General features: G+C 41.2%; 1 protein-coding gene across 2 annotated transcripts in view; it reads left to right on the top strand.

Annotated features, from left to right (window-relative positions):
- Window positions 1–722: 722 nt before the first annotated feature.
- xkr4 (XK related 4) overlaps window positions 723–17927 on the top strand; it is a 45189-nt gene continuing 27984 nt past the window's right edge. For both annotated transcript variants that reach the window (XM_071906560.1, XM_071906559.1), the window contains exon 1: window positions 723–1417. In XM_071906560.1, the coding sequence (XP_071762661.1) occupies window positions 723–1417 (695 nt within the window). The remainder of the gene's footprint in view (window positions 1418–17927) is intronic.

The raw sequence follows: 17927 nt of genomic DNA, 5'->3' as shown, positions 1-17927 counted from the left end.
GGCTAAGACTGCCTTTAGCTTTAGAAAAGACTGCACGGTGACAGGGCTATTTTGAGGTAAATCCTTTAATTGTCTGGCCTTATTAGGGCTATTATGAAGGGCTAGTTTTTACTCTGGGCTGTAACATGGCTCAGAAATAGACTAGTGTGTGTTTAGGTAGCAGAGAGAGAGAGGGAGAGAGAGAGAGAGAGAGAGAGAGAGAGAGAGAGAGAGAGAGATAGATGATGTCATGCTTTTCAGTCTGTGCCATGGGAGAAGCAGATGGCTGCAGCCTTCCTCCTTTTCTTTCTCGCCTTATTTCCATCCACGTTTCCAGCCTCCAGCATCCAGCTTTATCCAGAGCAAAGTGTGTCAGTCAGGGTTTCATTCGGGCAAGTGGAAGAAACAAACCCGCAGTAGAAAAGATAAAGCAGAAACACCTTCCTGTCGGCTGGATGTAAGCGGATCATCAACCGAGCGAGCTGCCTAATAATAAAGAAGTGCTATGGACAAAAACATAGAGCTAAACACAGGGCTTTATCTTATCTTCTTTTCTGTCTTTATTCTGTATTATGACCAGGCGGCGCTATAGAGGAGCTAGCCCTGCCCAGAGAGGAGGAGGAGGAGGAGGAGGAGGAGAGAAACGCAGAAGGGTGTCGACGGAGAGAGGAGGAAGGGGTAGCGGAAAGGAGGAGGGGAGGAATAGAGGAGGAATAATAGATTAATATTACAAGCTTCTAACAATGGCGGCTAAATCAGACGGGGTGCTGAAGATGAAGAAGAGCGACGTGGCCTTCACGCCCCTGCAGAACTCGGAGCACTCCGGCTCGGTGCAGGGGCTCCACCCGGGCGGCCAGCCCGACTCTGCGGGCACCGGGGACGGGGACTTCGCCAACGGGGAGTCGCGGTGCTGCGGCGGGGGAGGCTCCAACTCGACGTGCCTTCGCCTGGGCAGGGAGCAGCAGAAATACACGGTGTGGGACTGCCTGTGGATAGTAGCCGCAGTGGCCGTCTATCTGGCAGATGTGGGCACCGACGTGTGGCTGTCGGTCGACTACTATCTCCGCCGAGACTACTGGTGGTTCGGCCTGACGCTGTTCTTCGTGGTGCTGGGCTCGTTCTCCGTGCAGCTCTTCAGCTTCCGATGGTTCGTCCACGACTTCAGCACCGAGGACGGGCCGGGCTCCGCCGCCGACTGCTCCCACATGGACGGGAACAAGCTGCTGAGCGGCTCGGCTTCGCACGGCGACGTTACCGCTCAGCACCACCCGGCCACACCGCAGAGACAGGCGTCGACCGCGAGCAAGAACACCACGACCAACAGCACCGCCAGCACCGCCGGGGGGAGCCGGACTAGAAAGCGTTCGGCCTCTTACTCCTTCTGCCTCTGGTTCGCCCAGTCCCTCATCCACATCCTTCAGCTGGGCCAGATATGGAGGTAGGATGGTGGGGCCTAGGGATGGGTAACAAGGGTGTGTGTGTGCGCGCGTGCGTGTGTGTGTGGTGGAATAAATGAATGAATGAACAGAGGGCTGCTCTGACAGCAGTAGGCACCGTTGGCACCATGGTGGCCTCTGATCGTTGCCAGCTCCTACAGCATGGCTACCAGCTGCCATCTTTAGCCTGCTTTCCACTACAGGGCCAAACAGACATGATAGGCTACTGTGTGAGTCTTTCAGTTCCCCACCCAAAAAAAACATTTCTTTGCTCGTCTTTTAGCTTCCCCTTACCACAAGAGGTGATTTGTCGGGACAGGGGTGATGCTTTCCATCTTGTGTTATCAGCATTAGGAGTTGCCCCGGCCTGGACAGTCACTACTTATGTACAGAAGTGGCTGCTGGTGTTGATATTGTCCCTGTTTTTGCCATGGGAAGGAGCTTTAATGATACGCTGAGTAGCTTCTGGGTGGAGTCATGAATTTCAACAAATACTTTTGGCTACAAACATGATGGTGATCTAACCCCAACCGGCTCATACCGGTGTTTTCAGATACTCACTAAAGATTCCCTATAGAACCAAAACATCACCCAACAGAGGCTCTATAAAGCATCAAAGATAAAAGTTCCAGCCAAAGTATTTCCATCTGCTTCAGCTGTCCTGAAGTGCGCATCGCATACTGTAAACACCGTGGGTTCAAATCCGCCTTGTGACCTTTGTCGAGTGCCATGCGCTCTCTCATCTATCCTGTCTCTCCTCACTGCATCTTGTCAAATCAAACACAGAAACACAGCAAAAAATAATCACCTTTCTTTACAGGGTGTATGCTAGTAAGACTGTGTTAAACCCCATATTCATGCAAACAGTTTAATTCCACTACTTGGAAATTTGGACAAAATGACTATTGCATCGAAGTAGAATGGCCTGTGGGATGCTATGGTAGTTATATGCTAAAATGATGATGTTTTGGAGAATGTATCCCCCCCACCCCACCAGCACCATCAACGTACAACTCAACCCCATTCATCAGGACACGCAGCATGCTGCCTGGAAGGCAATGCACTGGGCTAGCTGCCTTGCTATTGTCTAAAAACCTTGAGAATTCAAAAGGAAAATTTCATCGTTAATTACCGAGATTATATCAGCTGAAGGCAGCAGATCATCGTGCAGTGTGCCCATGGGTTTTCACTGTCCTGCAGAAACCTCCCACTTCCAAAAAAAAGTCTGCTTTTAAAGAATTGGAAGAAGCAGTTTTTGGTATTTTACAGCACATGTTCAATAGTCTGGGTTCCAGGGTCATGAAACATTTTCTACAGAGGCAGTGAATTTGGCTGTGGGAAGCAAGGTCTCTCCCAGTCCCTAATCCTTGAATCACCTCTAGTACTTGTTGCTGTTTAAAATGACTCTTATTTGATTCTATCATGATATCTTCATTCATTGTTCTGGATTGGCTGGATCGATTGTTTGGAGTAAACGATACAGCCAGGTGATGAGATTTCATCGTGTTTTTACATTTTTCGAGCTTCAGAGATCTTTTTTTCTGTAGTGTGATGCCACTGCTGCTGAATGTAATGCAAGGTCTTCCTCAACTTTTTCAGACATGGGTGTAAGTGAGAAGTTGAGTTTCAGTTTCCAGGCTTATGAAAACATTGCGCTATAGTGTTGTCATATGTTGACTCATAGGGAACTGTCCTATGATTGCTGTGCATTGAAGTGTGGAAGGAAATGCTGGTAAACGCTGAATCTGAATTGTCATGGAAAGCCAACTTAGTGGCATTATTTCAGCAGCAAACGGTGTTGTCCAGAGGCAAACCGTAATGGATGGGGGTATTGATCAGTCTCACCGCGACTTTGTAATAAAACTGTCAGCCTATCAATACATTATTAATCATATTGAACTTCAACATTCATCATTCTCTTCATTAGCTCATGTGCAGTAGCTTAATGAGCTATTAATGGACATGCAGTGCTTTTATTCTGGACCCAATCCCTCCCCAGTGGATTCCTTCTCATAGAGATGTGAATGTCCAGCAATCATCTGCCAAATGCTACTGGCTGTATGTGGGAGGGTTTGAAACTACACTAAACACATATATTTTGGTCTATTTGCGAGGTTTACTCATTTAGAGTGTATGGGAAATTTCCATTAAATTGGATGAAATAATTCCATATTAAATGGAGTATTATCATTGATTAAATTGACTCAGAACTTAAATAAACTGAATGAATAAAGGAGAATGTAAGTCATTTGTATTCATAATGTCAATGCATTTCAAATGTATTAGTTTTATTAGCATCTAAATTACAAATTGACATCAAATGTAAAATAAATGTATGTAGTATGTTAGTTTGTTACATAGATGCAATAACAGTCAGACACTTTTAATTATTATTTTAGTTCATTTTATCTCCCTAGTTGATATTAAACTGCACAAATTTGTGTTTGTCCTACTTTTTTTTAAAAATGTTTTCTTGAAACTGTGTTTGTTTGGATAGAATCAACTTAATCTTTTCTTAATACCCAAGGGGGTCAGTGTTCATTTTCTGAGTGCAAATAGAGGCTTGGAGGTTACACACAAAACACTTCTGAATAGTATGATTGGAACAAGTTTGACAGATGTTGCCTCTATTATGGTTTGGCATCAAATAAGATGCAACATTAGATGACAGAGCAGTTGAGATAGCAAAAAGAGTTATTTAATAAGACGTGGTCCAAAAAAGTGCTCAAAAAGTGCGAAATGGTGAAGAAGAATAATAATAACTGATGTAACAGGCCATCATCGGTGCAGAGATCTGAAACGTCCGCTGCAAATTATTCTTCAGTATGCGGGTTCCTCTGTTGTAGTTGCATGACTTTGAATGGCACATGGTTGGAGACCACTGTATTTAACCGGGTTTCCATTCCCACCACAGCAGCTAATTTCACTGATTAGTTCCTCCTCTCTGCTTGAAGGTGTGTTATTACTGTAAGTTGCAATCAGCTGCTGTAGTGTTTGGTTGGAATGAAAACCTGTAGGCTCTTCCATGGCACAGGACTGGACACCAGTGGTTTAGAGGAAACATTGTTTTTTAACGGGAGACCAGACCTGCTTTTGGACTCTGCAGAGGTGATCTTCTCTAGTCTATTTCTGCTTTAAAGTATACTATTTTACTATTTTAGCACTTTGGCTTCATGGGTAGTGTGCAACAGAGCCAGTGCTGATTGTGAATCCTCTTTCTGTGTTTGGCTTCCATCATGTGTTAGGTTGCATCATGTTTGCAGTATTATCACTCCAAATGCACCTGGAGAATTACTGACACAGTGTGTGTGCGTGTGTGTGTGTGTGTGTGAGTGTGAGTGTGTGTCCTACGAGTCCATGTTTCCATGAAGACATGCTATAGCATCTATGTATATGGATCAAAGCATATTATTAATAGCCTGAGTGTATGTATGGCTAAATGTGCATTCATCTGCCTGATTGGTGAGTATATGTGTACCTGTATGTGTGTGTGTGTGTGTGTGTGTGTATGTGTGTGTGTGTGTACCTGTCTGCATGTGTGTATGTGTGTGTTAATGATGAAGTTCATTAGCCTGGATCCACTAGCATAGCAGTAGAAGCAGACAGAGATACAGGCTAAAACTGGGCCTGTTGTTTCAGATGAGCTCACCATCATTTCTATTATTAGAACCACGACTGGGGACTCTCTGCTATAATAGGATTCACAATCCCACTCATTCCAGCTCTGAAGACATGGGATTTTTGAAGTAGAAACTGATGGTAGATTGATTCATCATGTATATTATTAAATCTATCTAATATTTGAAATTCTAACACACTCATCATGTAAGCTATTATAAATAAAAGCATGACAACTGCTAAAAGAACTCACGATCATATTTGTCTCATTGCTGAGACATCATATTTGAAACAGTGACACACTTAATAATTGATTTGTCATGCATTTTAAAGCTATCTATCAGTCCTTTATATCAGGGGATCTTAAATGCTTCATTAAACCTCCTCATGTCTTACAGGGAGTGATCTGAAACAGGCCTGGATTTCAGAAACACTGGCTGGGTTCCAGGGTGGCTGACAATTGTAGCCTACAGAAAGAGTCAGTACTGGTTTTGATCCTTGGGGAAAGGACGGTTGGGACGGTCCAAACTTTGGTTTTGGATGGTGTAAAGCGACTTTGCAAGTTAGCGTCCCCAAATGGCAGTGTATTGTTTTTGGGGTAAATTCACACTGACATTGATTGTCAAATATTCTACCGTCAATCAATTAAATCTTATATTTGACCTCTCAGAACACTAATTATTTACTCTGACAAGACAGAGCCAACACAAATGAATGAATTGTCGCTTCTGTTTTTAAAGCAACTTTGCAAGTTGGCATCCCGAAAAGGCAGCGAGGGGTAACAGTTTGAATTTTGAGGACCCACATTCCTTCAACCTGCCTCATCTACTTCTACTTCAGTTAGTGATTTCCTTCGTTTCCCAGAATGGCTTTTGCCAACCCCTGAGAAGGGACATGAACTTGTTGCATTCAGCTGTGGGTTATACATGTTGGTAGAGAGAGCAATAGCAGTAGCGAAAAGTGAGTGACCCCTTGCTCAAAACACAACATGTCTTGGGGCTACATTGAATTCTGGTCTATTGAGGCTACTGTCAGTGGCCTGACAGTCCTCTGTGAGGAGGCAGAGTCCTGTGATGGATTCCTGCCTGTATGATTGTTGAACGTCGGTGCAAAATAATGAGTCTAGAAACAAGCCGTTGCTCTTTTTATTCTGACACCAAAACCTGACGTTTGCCGTTGATGTTTTAGATGGCTGCAAAATCTTCTCCTATCAAACGCCATTGTAGCTGCGCTGGAAATATCTTGATGTGATGTCACATTGTCTATGTTTGGCCAATTTAAAGATAGTGGAAACACTGGGAGAGAGAGGGGGATGACATGCGACAAAGGTCCTGGGCCGGATTCGAACCCAGGATGTCGCGATTATATGGTATGCGCCTTAGACTAAATGAGCCACCAGAATGCCCCAAGTTCATCACTTCTATTGGCAGATCCAGATATCTAAATTTCGTCATTTTTTTTCTCCCATGTTTATCTAAAATAAAAAATCACCAGGATCCTTATTCTAAGTTCTGTCTATTTTTTTCGCCTGATTTTATCAGGAATGCACAGTGGTGCATTCCTACCCTCTTGTGGCTCAAACCAATATAGACTCAAACAGTGATCAGGCACAAACCCGGGACCTCACAGTCCCCAAGCACTAACACTATGGATATATTGCTTAATATAGCAGGTAGTGCGCCCTCCCAGTGTTGCTACAGTGTAATAGGCTACCTGTTAGCCTGTTAACCTGTTGGCTTGCTCACTAAGTCAATATATTAAGATGGCAACAGGAGAAAAAACAATTGGTAGAACTTAGAAAAAGGATCCTGATGAATTTGTTTTTCACCTGCTTGTAAGTCAGTATATTGAGATAAATCACTGGACAAAAAACAACCTAATTTATACATTTGGATCAGCCAAGATGTCAGGGCTTCTGTAGCAAACTCTACAGAAATATTGTAAAATTTAAAAAACAAAACACTACTGCTGAAAATCTTCAAGGTCACCTCAGAAATCGACAAAATACAACGTACGTCATGGAGGAGGAGCATTGGAGACTTCTGAAAGTTGAAGTTGGTTGTCACATTTTATTAAAGATTATTTTTCATGTCATGTCTGTTTATAGAAGACATGTGGTTGTACTGGGCTGGTACTGGTTTGCTGCTCTTCAGCATTTCTGAAGCTTGGCAAAAGCTCCTGTATTCCCACGCTTTCTGTCTGAATATTGTGGGCAGTAAAGAATGGAACACTACATCCGGCTGCATCAGTACTGTCACACTGCATAACTATAGTCGCATATCCCACAATGACTGAAATACTCTGCAGAAGGAGAGGAAGGAAATAATAACAAAGTATTGATTTACCAGTTAGAAATAGGGGACATTGGCTAATTTCTTACATCCACTCTTATCACTATCTCTTATCTAAAGTGAATATATCTGGAAGGTGCATAGTTCTCTAGTAACATCTGTACATACTGTATGTATGGCCTCCTATAGACCTATTAATGTGAATACCATGCTGTATATATGCTGTAAACACGTCTTCCTTGTACTCTCACATTCCTCTCATTGTTAGGCTATATATTGATATTTCTGTATAATTTTTAAATCATACTAATAATAATGTACAAATCTCACATTATCTTTCTGTCTCAGTAAATTCTACTGCTACTGCGCTATTTTACATCCTATTAATGCTGGAATCCAGAATGCTGGAATTGATGGTTGAGTATGTTTCCAGAAAATGGAATAATCTCCATTTGCTCCATTCATATTTATATCCTATTCTTCTTTGCTGTATCCTATTACTACTACTTGGTGTTCTAATAGCCCAATTTCCCCACGGGGATCATTGAAGTTTAATCTAATCTAATCTAATCTAGCTATAACTCCTGTTCAGATGTAATCTAGCTTTATACTTGAATTGAATGTGATTAAGCTGTAGTTCAATTTGCTTATAGCACAAAGCATTGCTCACCGACACACAACACCACTGCTACCAGCTAGTCTCCAGAGTCTCCAATCCACTTGACAGTGGGAGGAAACCCAGGAGAACACAGGGAGAACATGTAAACTCCATACACAGAAAGGACCGGGAGTTGAACCCACAACCTTTCTGGCTGTGAGGACACAAAGCTAGACTCTCTCCTCTTCCTCCTCCTCCTCCTCCTCCTCCTCCTCCTCTCCTCCGGTCAGGCTGTTTTTAGAAACCCTTCCCCTGGCTCTCTGGTGGTTTTTAAATGCTGCCTGTTACACAACATGCCGAGCTGAAGAGCTTTAGCCTTTACCAGCAGCAGTCTTTAGAGATTTGACCTGCGGTACTTGACTCACACTCCTGCTGTCTGTTGGCCACACGCGCATACACACACACGCACACACACATATATATATATATATATATATGTATATATATACTGTATATACACACACAAACTCACATGTATGCATACTAACAAACCCATAGGCGTGTATATATACCTTAGAATCATGACGATCTTGCAGTCTCTCACTCTCGCTTTCTTGTACACACACACACACATGCAGACACAAATGCGGCGGTAGAGTGTCATCCTGATGCAGTGTGAAGAAGCTCCAACCTGAATATCTGTTATGCAACACAGCAGAGAGCAGAGAAACTCTCACTGGACTGTCCACACACACACACACACACACACACACACACATGCGCACACACACACTGAGTGCTGTAGCCACATGTGATGCGTTTGAGTGAGCGTTAGTTAAATGAGGCGCACCGTCTTGTAAGTGTACAGTATAATGTATGTGTGTGGCCAAGCATGTGTGTGTACAATACACACACGTATATGAGCATTGGTGTGTGTTTGTACACTTTTTTTGTGCGTGTATGTCTCAGAAAGGCTGGTTAACCTGGAGAGGAATTACAACACACACACACACACACACACAGCTGTGATTGAATGCTGTAAGTTTCTGGTTTAGTCGGCTAGATCATCTTTCTGCTTTTGAATGAGGAAATCCTATTGAAGCCTCTAAAAGTAGTGATGCAGTGGCTGCAGAAGTGTGTGTGTGTGTGTGTGTGTGTGTGTGTGTGTGTGTGTGTGTGCACAGGGACAGGGTTATTGGCGTACCAATAAACTGTGATCACTCCCAGTCTAACAGTTCCCATAGCAGTCATCATGCCTTTACTAGCACACAGATTGCAAGAGACTGTAATTCTGTAAAAAGCCTCTCAGTTTAGAGGTTTAGGACAATAAAATAAAATAATAAAATACTTTTTTTAGTTTTGGTGGGTTTTGGAGAACTGGGTGTTGTAGAAGTACACCGCTGAGGGAAAATGGGTCAGTGGAATATGAAAATCTTCCCGAAATGGATGTGAATACAACATTTAATCCATGGGATACTATTCGTTTTATTAATATGGTAGCCATATTTTATTTACACTGCCCATCAAAAGTTTGGGAACACCACATTTTTGTTTATTTTCTATTTTCTACATTTTAGAATAGACATCAAAAGTATGAAATAACACAGCTGGAATTATGCAGTGACCAAAAAAGTGTTAAACAAATCAAAACTCTCTTATATTTTAGATTCTTTAAAGCAGCCACCCCTTTGCCTTGATGGAAAGGCAAAGGCTTTGGAAAGAAATTCATACAGGCATCAACTTCACTATTTATATTTGTTTAAGAAACAGATTTCAAGCATTTAAGCATAAGCCTTTAGATCAAAATGGTTTCAAGAGAATGAAAAACATATTACATTCAATGAGGTGAATCATACTTGGGGTTGGAAATCCTACCTGGAAGACTGAAGCAGATGTAAATAATGACTGACTGACTGAACTGGGCAACCAACACAGTTACAGCTGCAGCTAGTGTGTGTGTGTGTGTGTGCTGTAAAAATCAAAAAAAATAAATAGGACCATAAAAAATGTCTGTACGTACCAATCTGGCTGCTGCACATGCACACACACAAAGCCCAAAACAGATAAGAGATGTTGAAAAGAAAAAAAAGCAAAGGGAAAGGATAATAATATTTGAATCTACTATGAAATCAAATTTTCTTTAGCTGGGCAGATTACCGAGATAAGAGCCTGGAAGTTCTGAAGTCACCCGGCCCTGTCAGAGCCATTATCCATCCTACTTATCTATTATAATGAATTTAATGGAACAGCTGAATTGATTTGAATTACACTGATTTAAATTGAATTGTTATTGAATATGTATCTATTATATTATCACATATAACACTGATATTTATTGTTATTGTTTAATAAGCAAGAAGTCGCTCAACAGAATAAAATAGTGATATAGAGCGCAATAATATTTCCATCAAAGTGCATCCTCTATTGTATTCAGGAGAATTAGAATTATTAAGAGAGAAGCCTTTCTAAATGAGCGTTTCTAGAAATCTTACTGTTGTCTTTGTGGTTGTAATAACATTTTGGGGAAATATGTGTTCATAAGCAGGACAGAAACCATTCTCACTTGAGATAACATGACAGCATGAGAAAAGATTGTCAAAACCACACTATACATTGAGGTTTCGAGTTGGTGTGTGTGTGTATGTGTGTGTGTGTGTGTGTGTGTGTGTGTATGTATATGCTGTCAATTCAGCCACAGTGGAGAAACTCCATCAGGAAAACCCACCTGGAATAAATATTTCATAGCGCGCGCGCGTGTGTGTGTGTGTGGTGAAAGGCCTGTCTACCTTTTGCATTATTCAGTCTTCTCCTCACTGGTTCATTTCCCAGAGAGAGAGAGGGCGAGAGACGGAGACAGTGAATGGGACAGAGAGAGAGAGAGAGTTAGAGAGTGAGCAGTAGGACGTCTCATGTACGAAAGCCGATTATGTTCGGTTTCTCTGTCTGTCCTTTCCTTTCATTCAGCTGGTTCTGGTTTTACTGGGAAAAAAGAAAAGGTGATAGGACAAGAGACACAGTGGTATATGTCTGCCAGAGAAAGAGGGAGAGTCAGTATGCGTGTGTGTATGTGTGTGTGTGTGTGTGTGTGTGTGTGTGTGTGTGTCTGCGCACAGTTGGACAGTTGGCATAACTAGCTCCAGTTGACAACATCTGGTCCTGGCAGTGTCCAGTGACTCTCACAGCCTGTCCTGTGTGTGTGTGTGTGTGTGTGTGTGTGTGTGTCTGCGCACAGTTGGACAGTTGGCATAACTAGCTCCAGTTGACAACATCTGGTCCTGGCAGTGTCCAGTGACTCTCACAGCCTGTCCTGTGTGTGTGTGTGTGTGTGTGTGTGTATGAGTGTGTGTGTTCTTTCCTGACACTGTCTATTTCTCTGGCTGGCTGTCCAGTGTGACAGATGCCAGGAATCTGTGATTTTGTGTGTGTGCGTGTGTGTGTGTGTGTGTGTGTGTGTGTGTGGTACAGTGGTACAGGTCTCTCTCTACCAGCTGTCTTCAAACCCCAGGCCTGCTCTGCTAGCTGACATGATATTCAGTGAGGGATACAAGGCAAAAACCTGCTTGCTACTCTGGATGGCTGCCTGAAATCTCTCTTTAATTCTTTAATCTCTCTAGACAATATTCATACCAAACCCAGTCTGTTCTGCTACAGTGGAGCTGTCTTAAACTCAAATTGCTTCTTCAAATCGTGGCGGAGTTTGGCAACAGGTGAGCACAACAAGTCTTAGCAATCAATGAACAAGTGAAAACTAGCTTAGCACTAGTGTCTTAGTTAACAAAGATTACCACAAAGACAAGACAGCCAACAATAGTGACGGGCTACCGGCTATTTCATGAAATAAGCAACATTTTATTTTGCAATGATATATATTGTAAATACTGCATTCTGAAATTTCACAACGCATTATTGAGTATACTATAATTGAATGTGGTGATTTATATACACTATGATTGGTGATGATTCTTTGACCAGGTGAGTTATCATGTGACCTGTCTCAAAGGCTTTTAATGGAGGCAGTCTTCATCATTTCTGATGAAGAGCATGATGGCTCAAAACATCACAATATAGCCAGTAATTGGTAAAGAAATGTGCAAATGGGAGTAGAACACTGTGGTCTCTTATCTTTTCGTCCCACCAAGCTAAGGCAGGTGGGCTCAGGCTGAGTTGATTGGTTACCCTAGCAACTGATGACATAATGCCTATTTTTTTCTCCTTTGCTTATTCTATTTTCTTTCCTTGTTGTTTGAGGCCAGCAGTCTATCTCTTGCTTCTGTGGTGTAAAGTACCTTTGGTGTAGCAGGTCACCTGTCCTTCACTTGGTTCCTCCATGTTCCTACAAAGAGGGCTTTGACACAGTTGGTCCTCTCTGTTAACTGGCACTTTCCCTTGTGTTTTTAAACATGCAGTAGTTCAACCCCTTGTTAAAAAAAACAAAGCCTAAATTCCTTAAATCCTGGCAACTACATATCTATTTCCAAGCTTCCGTTTTTTTTGTATCCAAGGCTTCAGAAAAAGGTGTTTCAAATCAACCAATAGGTTTCATTCATCAAAACAGTTTTGAGCAATTCCAGTGTGGTTTTAGAGCAATTCCGAGTACAGAGACTGTCCTCATTAAAGTAACTGAAGACCCTCTTTGAGTAGATTCAGATGAAAGTTAGATTTAATCCCTTTACATCTTAGTGCCGCCTTTTACACTGTAGATTATGCAGTTTTAATTAACCGCCTCAAATTCTGGGTTGGCATCAAAAACATAGCACTGAGTTGGCTCCGCTCATACCTCTCACATCAAAGTCTCTATAGGAAACTCTTGTGGGGGTCCTCAAGTTTCAGTTTTAGGTCCAATCCTGTTTTCGCACTTGGCCATACATCCAAAAACACAATTTTTCTTGCTATGCTGACGACACACAGATATATCTCCCTCTGAAGCCTGTTATCTCAAATGCCCTAGCAATGCCTCAGTGATATAAAGTGTTGGATGTCACATATGTTTTGCAGCTGAATCAAAACAAATCAGAAAGTATTCATATTTGGCCCTCCAAACACCCTTGATTTGATTCATAATGACCTAACTGTCAGCCAATGTGAACCCAGCTGCCAGAAATCTGGGACTAATTCTTGATGCTGATTTTGACACTATTTCTCCCGCAAAGTTGATCCAATCTACAAGACATTTTGCACACAGCATATATGGACTTCCTAGATTAGGGCTATTACCCAGAGTTTTGAAAATCCACACTGTGAAATTAAGTTGATGGTGAAGACATGCAAACAGGAAGTCATGCATAATTCTTAAACATTTCGATGCAAGAGCTAGCAAATTTCACATATTTGGGATGGACCCCAAAGTGTGACAGACCACATTTGGTCATTCTCCTTCAGGCCAACCTTGTAATAACAACAATTTTTTTAAAATGTCTCCTACAAACTTTAATCTCCACCACATTTTACACACAGCATATCAGTTACATATTACATCATCTTTGTATCACAGAATTTTCATACTCGTAACTGCTTGGTCGTGATACACAAAAGAAGTTGACGGCAAAGTCACACAAACAGGAAGGGAGGCATATTTCCTAAATGCTTGATACTAGTCCATACAAACTTCATACACCTGTTTGCAAGGGACTCAAAGTGTGTCGGACCAAATTTGGTCATGCTGAATAGCATTACCATCATGACAATTTGGCAATTATTTTTCAAATGGCAATATGTCGGGCATCATTTCATCTGCAGTTACAGGACTTTCACCGAAATGCTCTATCTTTGAGATGTAGAACTTTTCCAAAATTATGAATCTAGTTTATATTCTCACTGTCAAATCCTTTGTCCCATAGTCTTGGATCCTGCTAATGGGCGCTTGCAGCTATATAGTAGTAGTAGTAGTAGTAGTAGTGGTAGTAGTAGTGGTAGTATAGGGGCATACTCCTCATCCATTTCTTTTAACACTAAACAGATGGACTGTGAGCCCCATTTTTAAGACTTCAAAAAGATATGGCCAAGAATCAAACATTGCTCTGTCAGCATGCTGCCTCCTGCATGGCCTTCAAATCCACTGTGTGTGTGTGTGTGTGTGTTTGTGTGTAAGAGAAAGGGAGAGTGGGAGGAGGGGGGGGGGGGGGGGGGGGGGGGGCAGAAACCCAACCATCTGAACAACTGACAGATCCTTTTTTTTGTGGCTTAACAAGCCTTGAAATATGATTAAAAAATAAAAATACATGACAATAGCTCAACTGATGTCACAAGGTATCAATACAGTATCATTCGGTAAAACATTGAATCTCCAAGAAGCCAGTTGATTGGGGATAATAAAGAAAATTTTGATGTTCTGCCTTTCTCTTTCTCTTTATGTTTCTCTCATTGTCTATGTAACCATAGAAAAATGATATTCGCCGCAAGTGGCGATAAAAGAATGACAGTCAGAAAATCGATAGTGTGGAGAGGACTTCAGAATAAAAGCCTTAATCTAGAATAGTTTTCTAGGCCACGGTGTGTGTATGTCTACGTATGTGTTTCTGTGTGTGTGTGTCGTTGTGCTCTAGTTTGCTGCTGCCTTGTCACATTAATCTTCTGTTCTGTCTTTGGCCTATTTGTTTATGGATTCCGATTAGATTCACAGCTCAAGATCAGGGCTTCAGCCTTCAGATATTTAGAATGACTGAACCCCAATAACTAGTGGACAAGTCCCATGTACCTACTTCCTGCACATCTAAGAGGAATTGTTTAGCAGTACTAATGCAGGATAAATGCAGGGAGGAAGAACACTACACTGACTACCACTGACCTACCTGTCATCCCATACATAAAACTTGTCATCCCATTTGTTGTGACATGAATTTCTAAATCAGATGCTTGAGTTGTATACAGATTTATCAAAATAAATAAATAATGAAACAAGGGAAGAAAGAAAGATTGGACAGATAAAATAAAACAATGCCCTTCCCTTTCACATTGCTACTTTACCAGTAGGTCCTTTTGGCACTGAAAGTAGCTCTCTGTGTGTGTGTGTGTGTGTGTGTGTGTGTGTGTGTGTGTGTGTGTGTGTGTGTCGGTGGTCTAGTTTGCTGCTGTCACATTGCGTTGATGCTGAAGTTGAGTTGTGTCCTCAGGGTGGTGGAGCCATGTCCAATCTACCCTGCCACCGTTTAGAGAGAGAGAGAGAGAGAGAGAGACATGCAGAGACAGAGAGAGAGGCTGCAGTTCGGATCTTGATTCTTGTGGCCTTGAAACTTGTCGCAGCTCTCGGTTTGATTGCAATGCCTTGGCAGGCTTTCCTCTGATATGCAGCATGAAGATGGAGATGGAGAACACGGCTAACTACATAAATTTCATAACTGTGTTAGAATAACCCATACGCAAGCACATACTCTGATTATGAGAAACCTGGTTAAGATGCCTGGCTTACTCATATCAAACAGGTTATTGTGGCATGGAAACTACCACTTTTTTAACTTTTTTTTTTTACAAATTCTAATTTGAATGTGACTTTTTATTGAGTGTTATTAGCTATAATTTTAAATTCAGTTTTCTCAATTCAGGTTCAGCTTGCTGAGACACACATCCGGGCACAAGGGACTTTTATTCCCTGAATGTTGACTTGAAGGCAACCAGTGACTAATGCAGCTAGCTGCCTTCCAATCGCAACTCAGGGAAGAAAAGTCCCTTGTGCCTGGATGTGTGTCTCAGGAAGCTGAATCTGAATTAAGAAAACTGAATTTGAATTGGGGAAAATGTCATTTGAAATTAAAGTTAAATCAGAGTTAATTGTGAATAATAATCCTATTCAATTTGAAGCCATTGCATTCAGTTGGGAAATTGTGCCTTACAAATTCACTTGTTGAATTAATTTATTGAACAAATCCATAAAAAAAAAAAAAAATGAATTGTTCAATGTGACAATTAAAAAATTCTGCAATTGAAGTATTTCTGCTGGCACTATCTCTTTCCATAGAAAACATCTCACTCCTTTCACTTTTGGTTTTATGAGAAACCCAGTTGAAGGAAAAATCCACTTAACCCCTCTTCAAAAACAGCTATTGTTGATGTACCTTGCCTTTCTGGGCCCATTTTGGTGTATTTTTCTTTTTCCTGTGGATAACTGGTCAAACATAGATGACGTGATATCACATTGAGATATTCTCAGCGCAGCTACAATGGAGTTTGATTGCTGGAAATGTTTCAGCTATCTAAAACATTGACAGTAAACGTCAGGTTTTGGTGTCCGTCCCTCTAGACTCACCATTTTGCACACGTTCAACAATCATACAGGGAGAATTTCATCGTAGAAGAGGCAAACATACCAATTTCTCCACCGACAGTAACCTCAATAGACTATATATGTATGTACCTGGAGAATCCCATGTGAAACACATGACATGACATGGGAAATATGTGGAACATATGTGCTTTGCACATGGGAAGTGTGTGGTTTTGGAACATTCTCAGGTGCTCCATGTGTTATAACATGTTACAACAACAATATGATATAGACATGATTTCCACGTGTACACATATGTGTACATGTGGAAAAACATGTTATCACATGGGAAATTCATGTGGTTTTCTAATCCTATTCAGACAGCCAACTAGCATGTGGATGACTGCACACAATACTAAACCTTTTTATCTCGAATTTGAATTCAACTCCACTCAACAAGCTGTATGGACGTGATTAGATCACTCTTTCTGTCTTTCTGCCATCGCCCACTAGCTCTAGCTGACTATAGTAGATTATAGTATCAGAGCTGGCTATCATTCACTCACACACACACACACACACACACACACACACACACCTACTTCATCTACTTGCACTCATTTCATTTTCATTTTATTTGACTAATTTAGTCTAAGCCAGCCACTCTTATGTCTTCACATTTTCTACAGCGTAGTAAGAAATCTGAGTCAGCCTTTTTCTATGTCAAGCTTAGCTCACTGAGCAGGGATGTAGCGAAGGCTAAACCCAGCTAAACTCAGTTTACCCTCCTTTTTATTTTAGTTTAGTTTTGGGCTTACGAATCTTACTGCTGTAAATTCATTTTTTACAAAATAGAAGGATTGGAAGCATCTTAGATGTGCAACGTCAACGATTTATTAAAGCTTCAGAAGCGCATCAGTAAGCAATAGCGCATAAGGAGCAAGTGAACATATATTGGCTATAAACATGCAGAATCTGCAACACATTTCGCTCTTCCTCAGGCAGCATTGAAGGGGGAAGATGTGAAAAAGGGAGGGAAAATGAAAGGAAATGATGTGAGCTCACCTGGGACAGACTAGATAGGATAATGAAAAGAAATACAAATACTAGATAATAGTAAATAGATAATAGTAAATAGTGAGTATTTCTGCCTGACTCAGTAGCCACTAGAGACAAAACAGAGAAACTTCAAGTACTATGTTCTATTGTATTATACAAAACAAATCAAACTATATTATATAATCTTATGGCACTGTCTAGCATAACATAGCATTATAACAAAATGAAATAGTCACAGCAAGGAGAAGTGAGACTCTAATGCAACAAATTCAAGAAAACATGATTAAAAAAAATAATAATAACATGATAACAGGTACCCAGGTTAAAAATCCATTCATTCACAATTCTTTTTTTTTTACACCGTTTTAACAAGCATCAAACTAATCTAAGTTATGTGAAGATAGGGTCTTTTAATGCCAAAAAGCATGAAATGTTCTTCTGGCAATATAATTGATTTTTGTAAGTATTGGTGGTTGTCTGCCTTATGACTTATGCCTTATCACTGCCACTTCATCTGTACATTGTCAGTGATTTAGTCAGTTTTCTGTCAGTTTCCTGTCAGTTTCCTGCCAGTGTTGCCGCTCTCTGTTTCGGGTCAAATAGAAGTCAAGTTTATTTTGAGGTTTTTCCTTTCCAATATGTGAGGGAATTTTGTTCTCGTTTTGACAGACAGAAATCCCCAGTGTGATGTCAAATTCCATGACTTTTCATAACGTCAGAGCGCTTCCATGACCTAAAATGTTCATCCT

This window comes from Centroberyx gerrardi, chromosome 13 (assembly GCF_048128805.1).
Source record: "Centroberyx gerrardi isolate f3 chromosome 13, fCenGer3.hap1.cur.20231027, whole genome shotgun sequence".
Classification (NCBI taxonomy): Eukaryota; Metazoa; Chordata; class Actinopteri; order Beryciformes; family Berycidae; genus Centroberyx; species Centroberyx gerrardi.
Note: the sequence above shows the minus strand (reverse complement) of the source record. Positions and strands in the feature narration are given on the sequence as shown.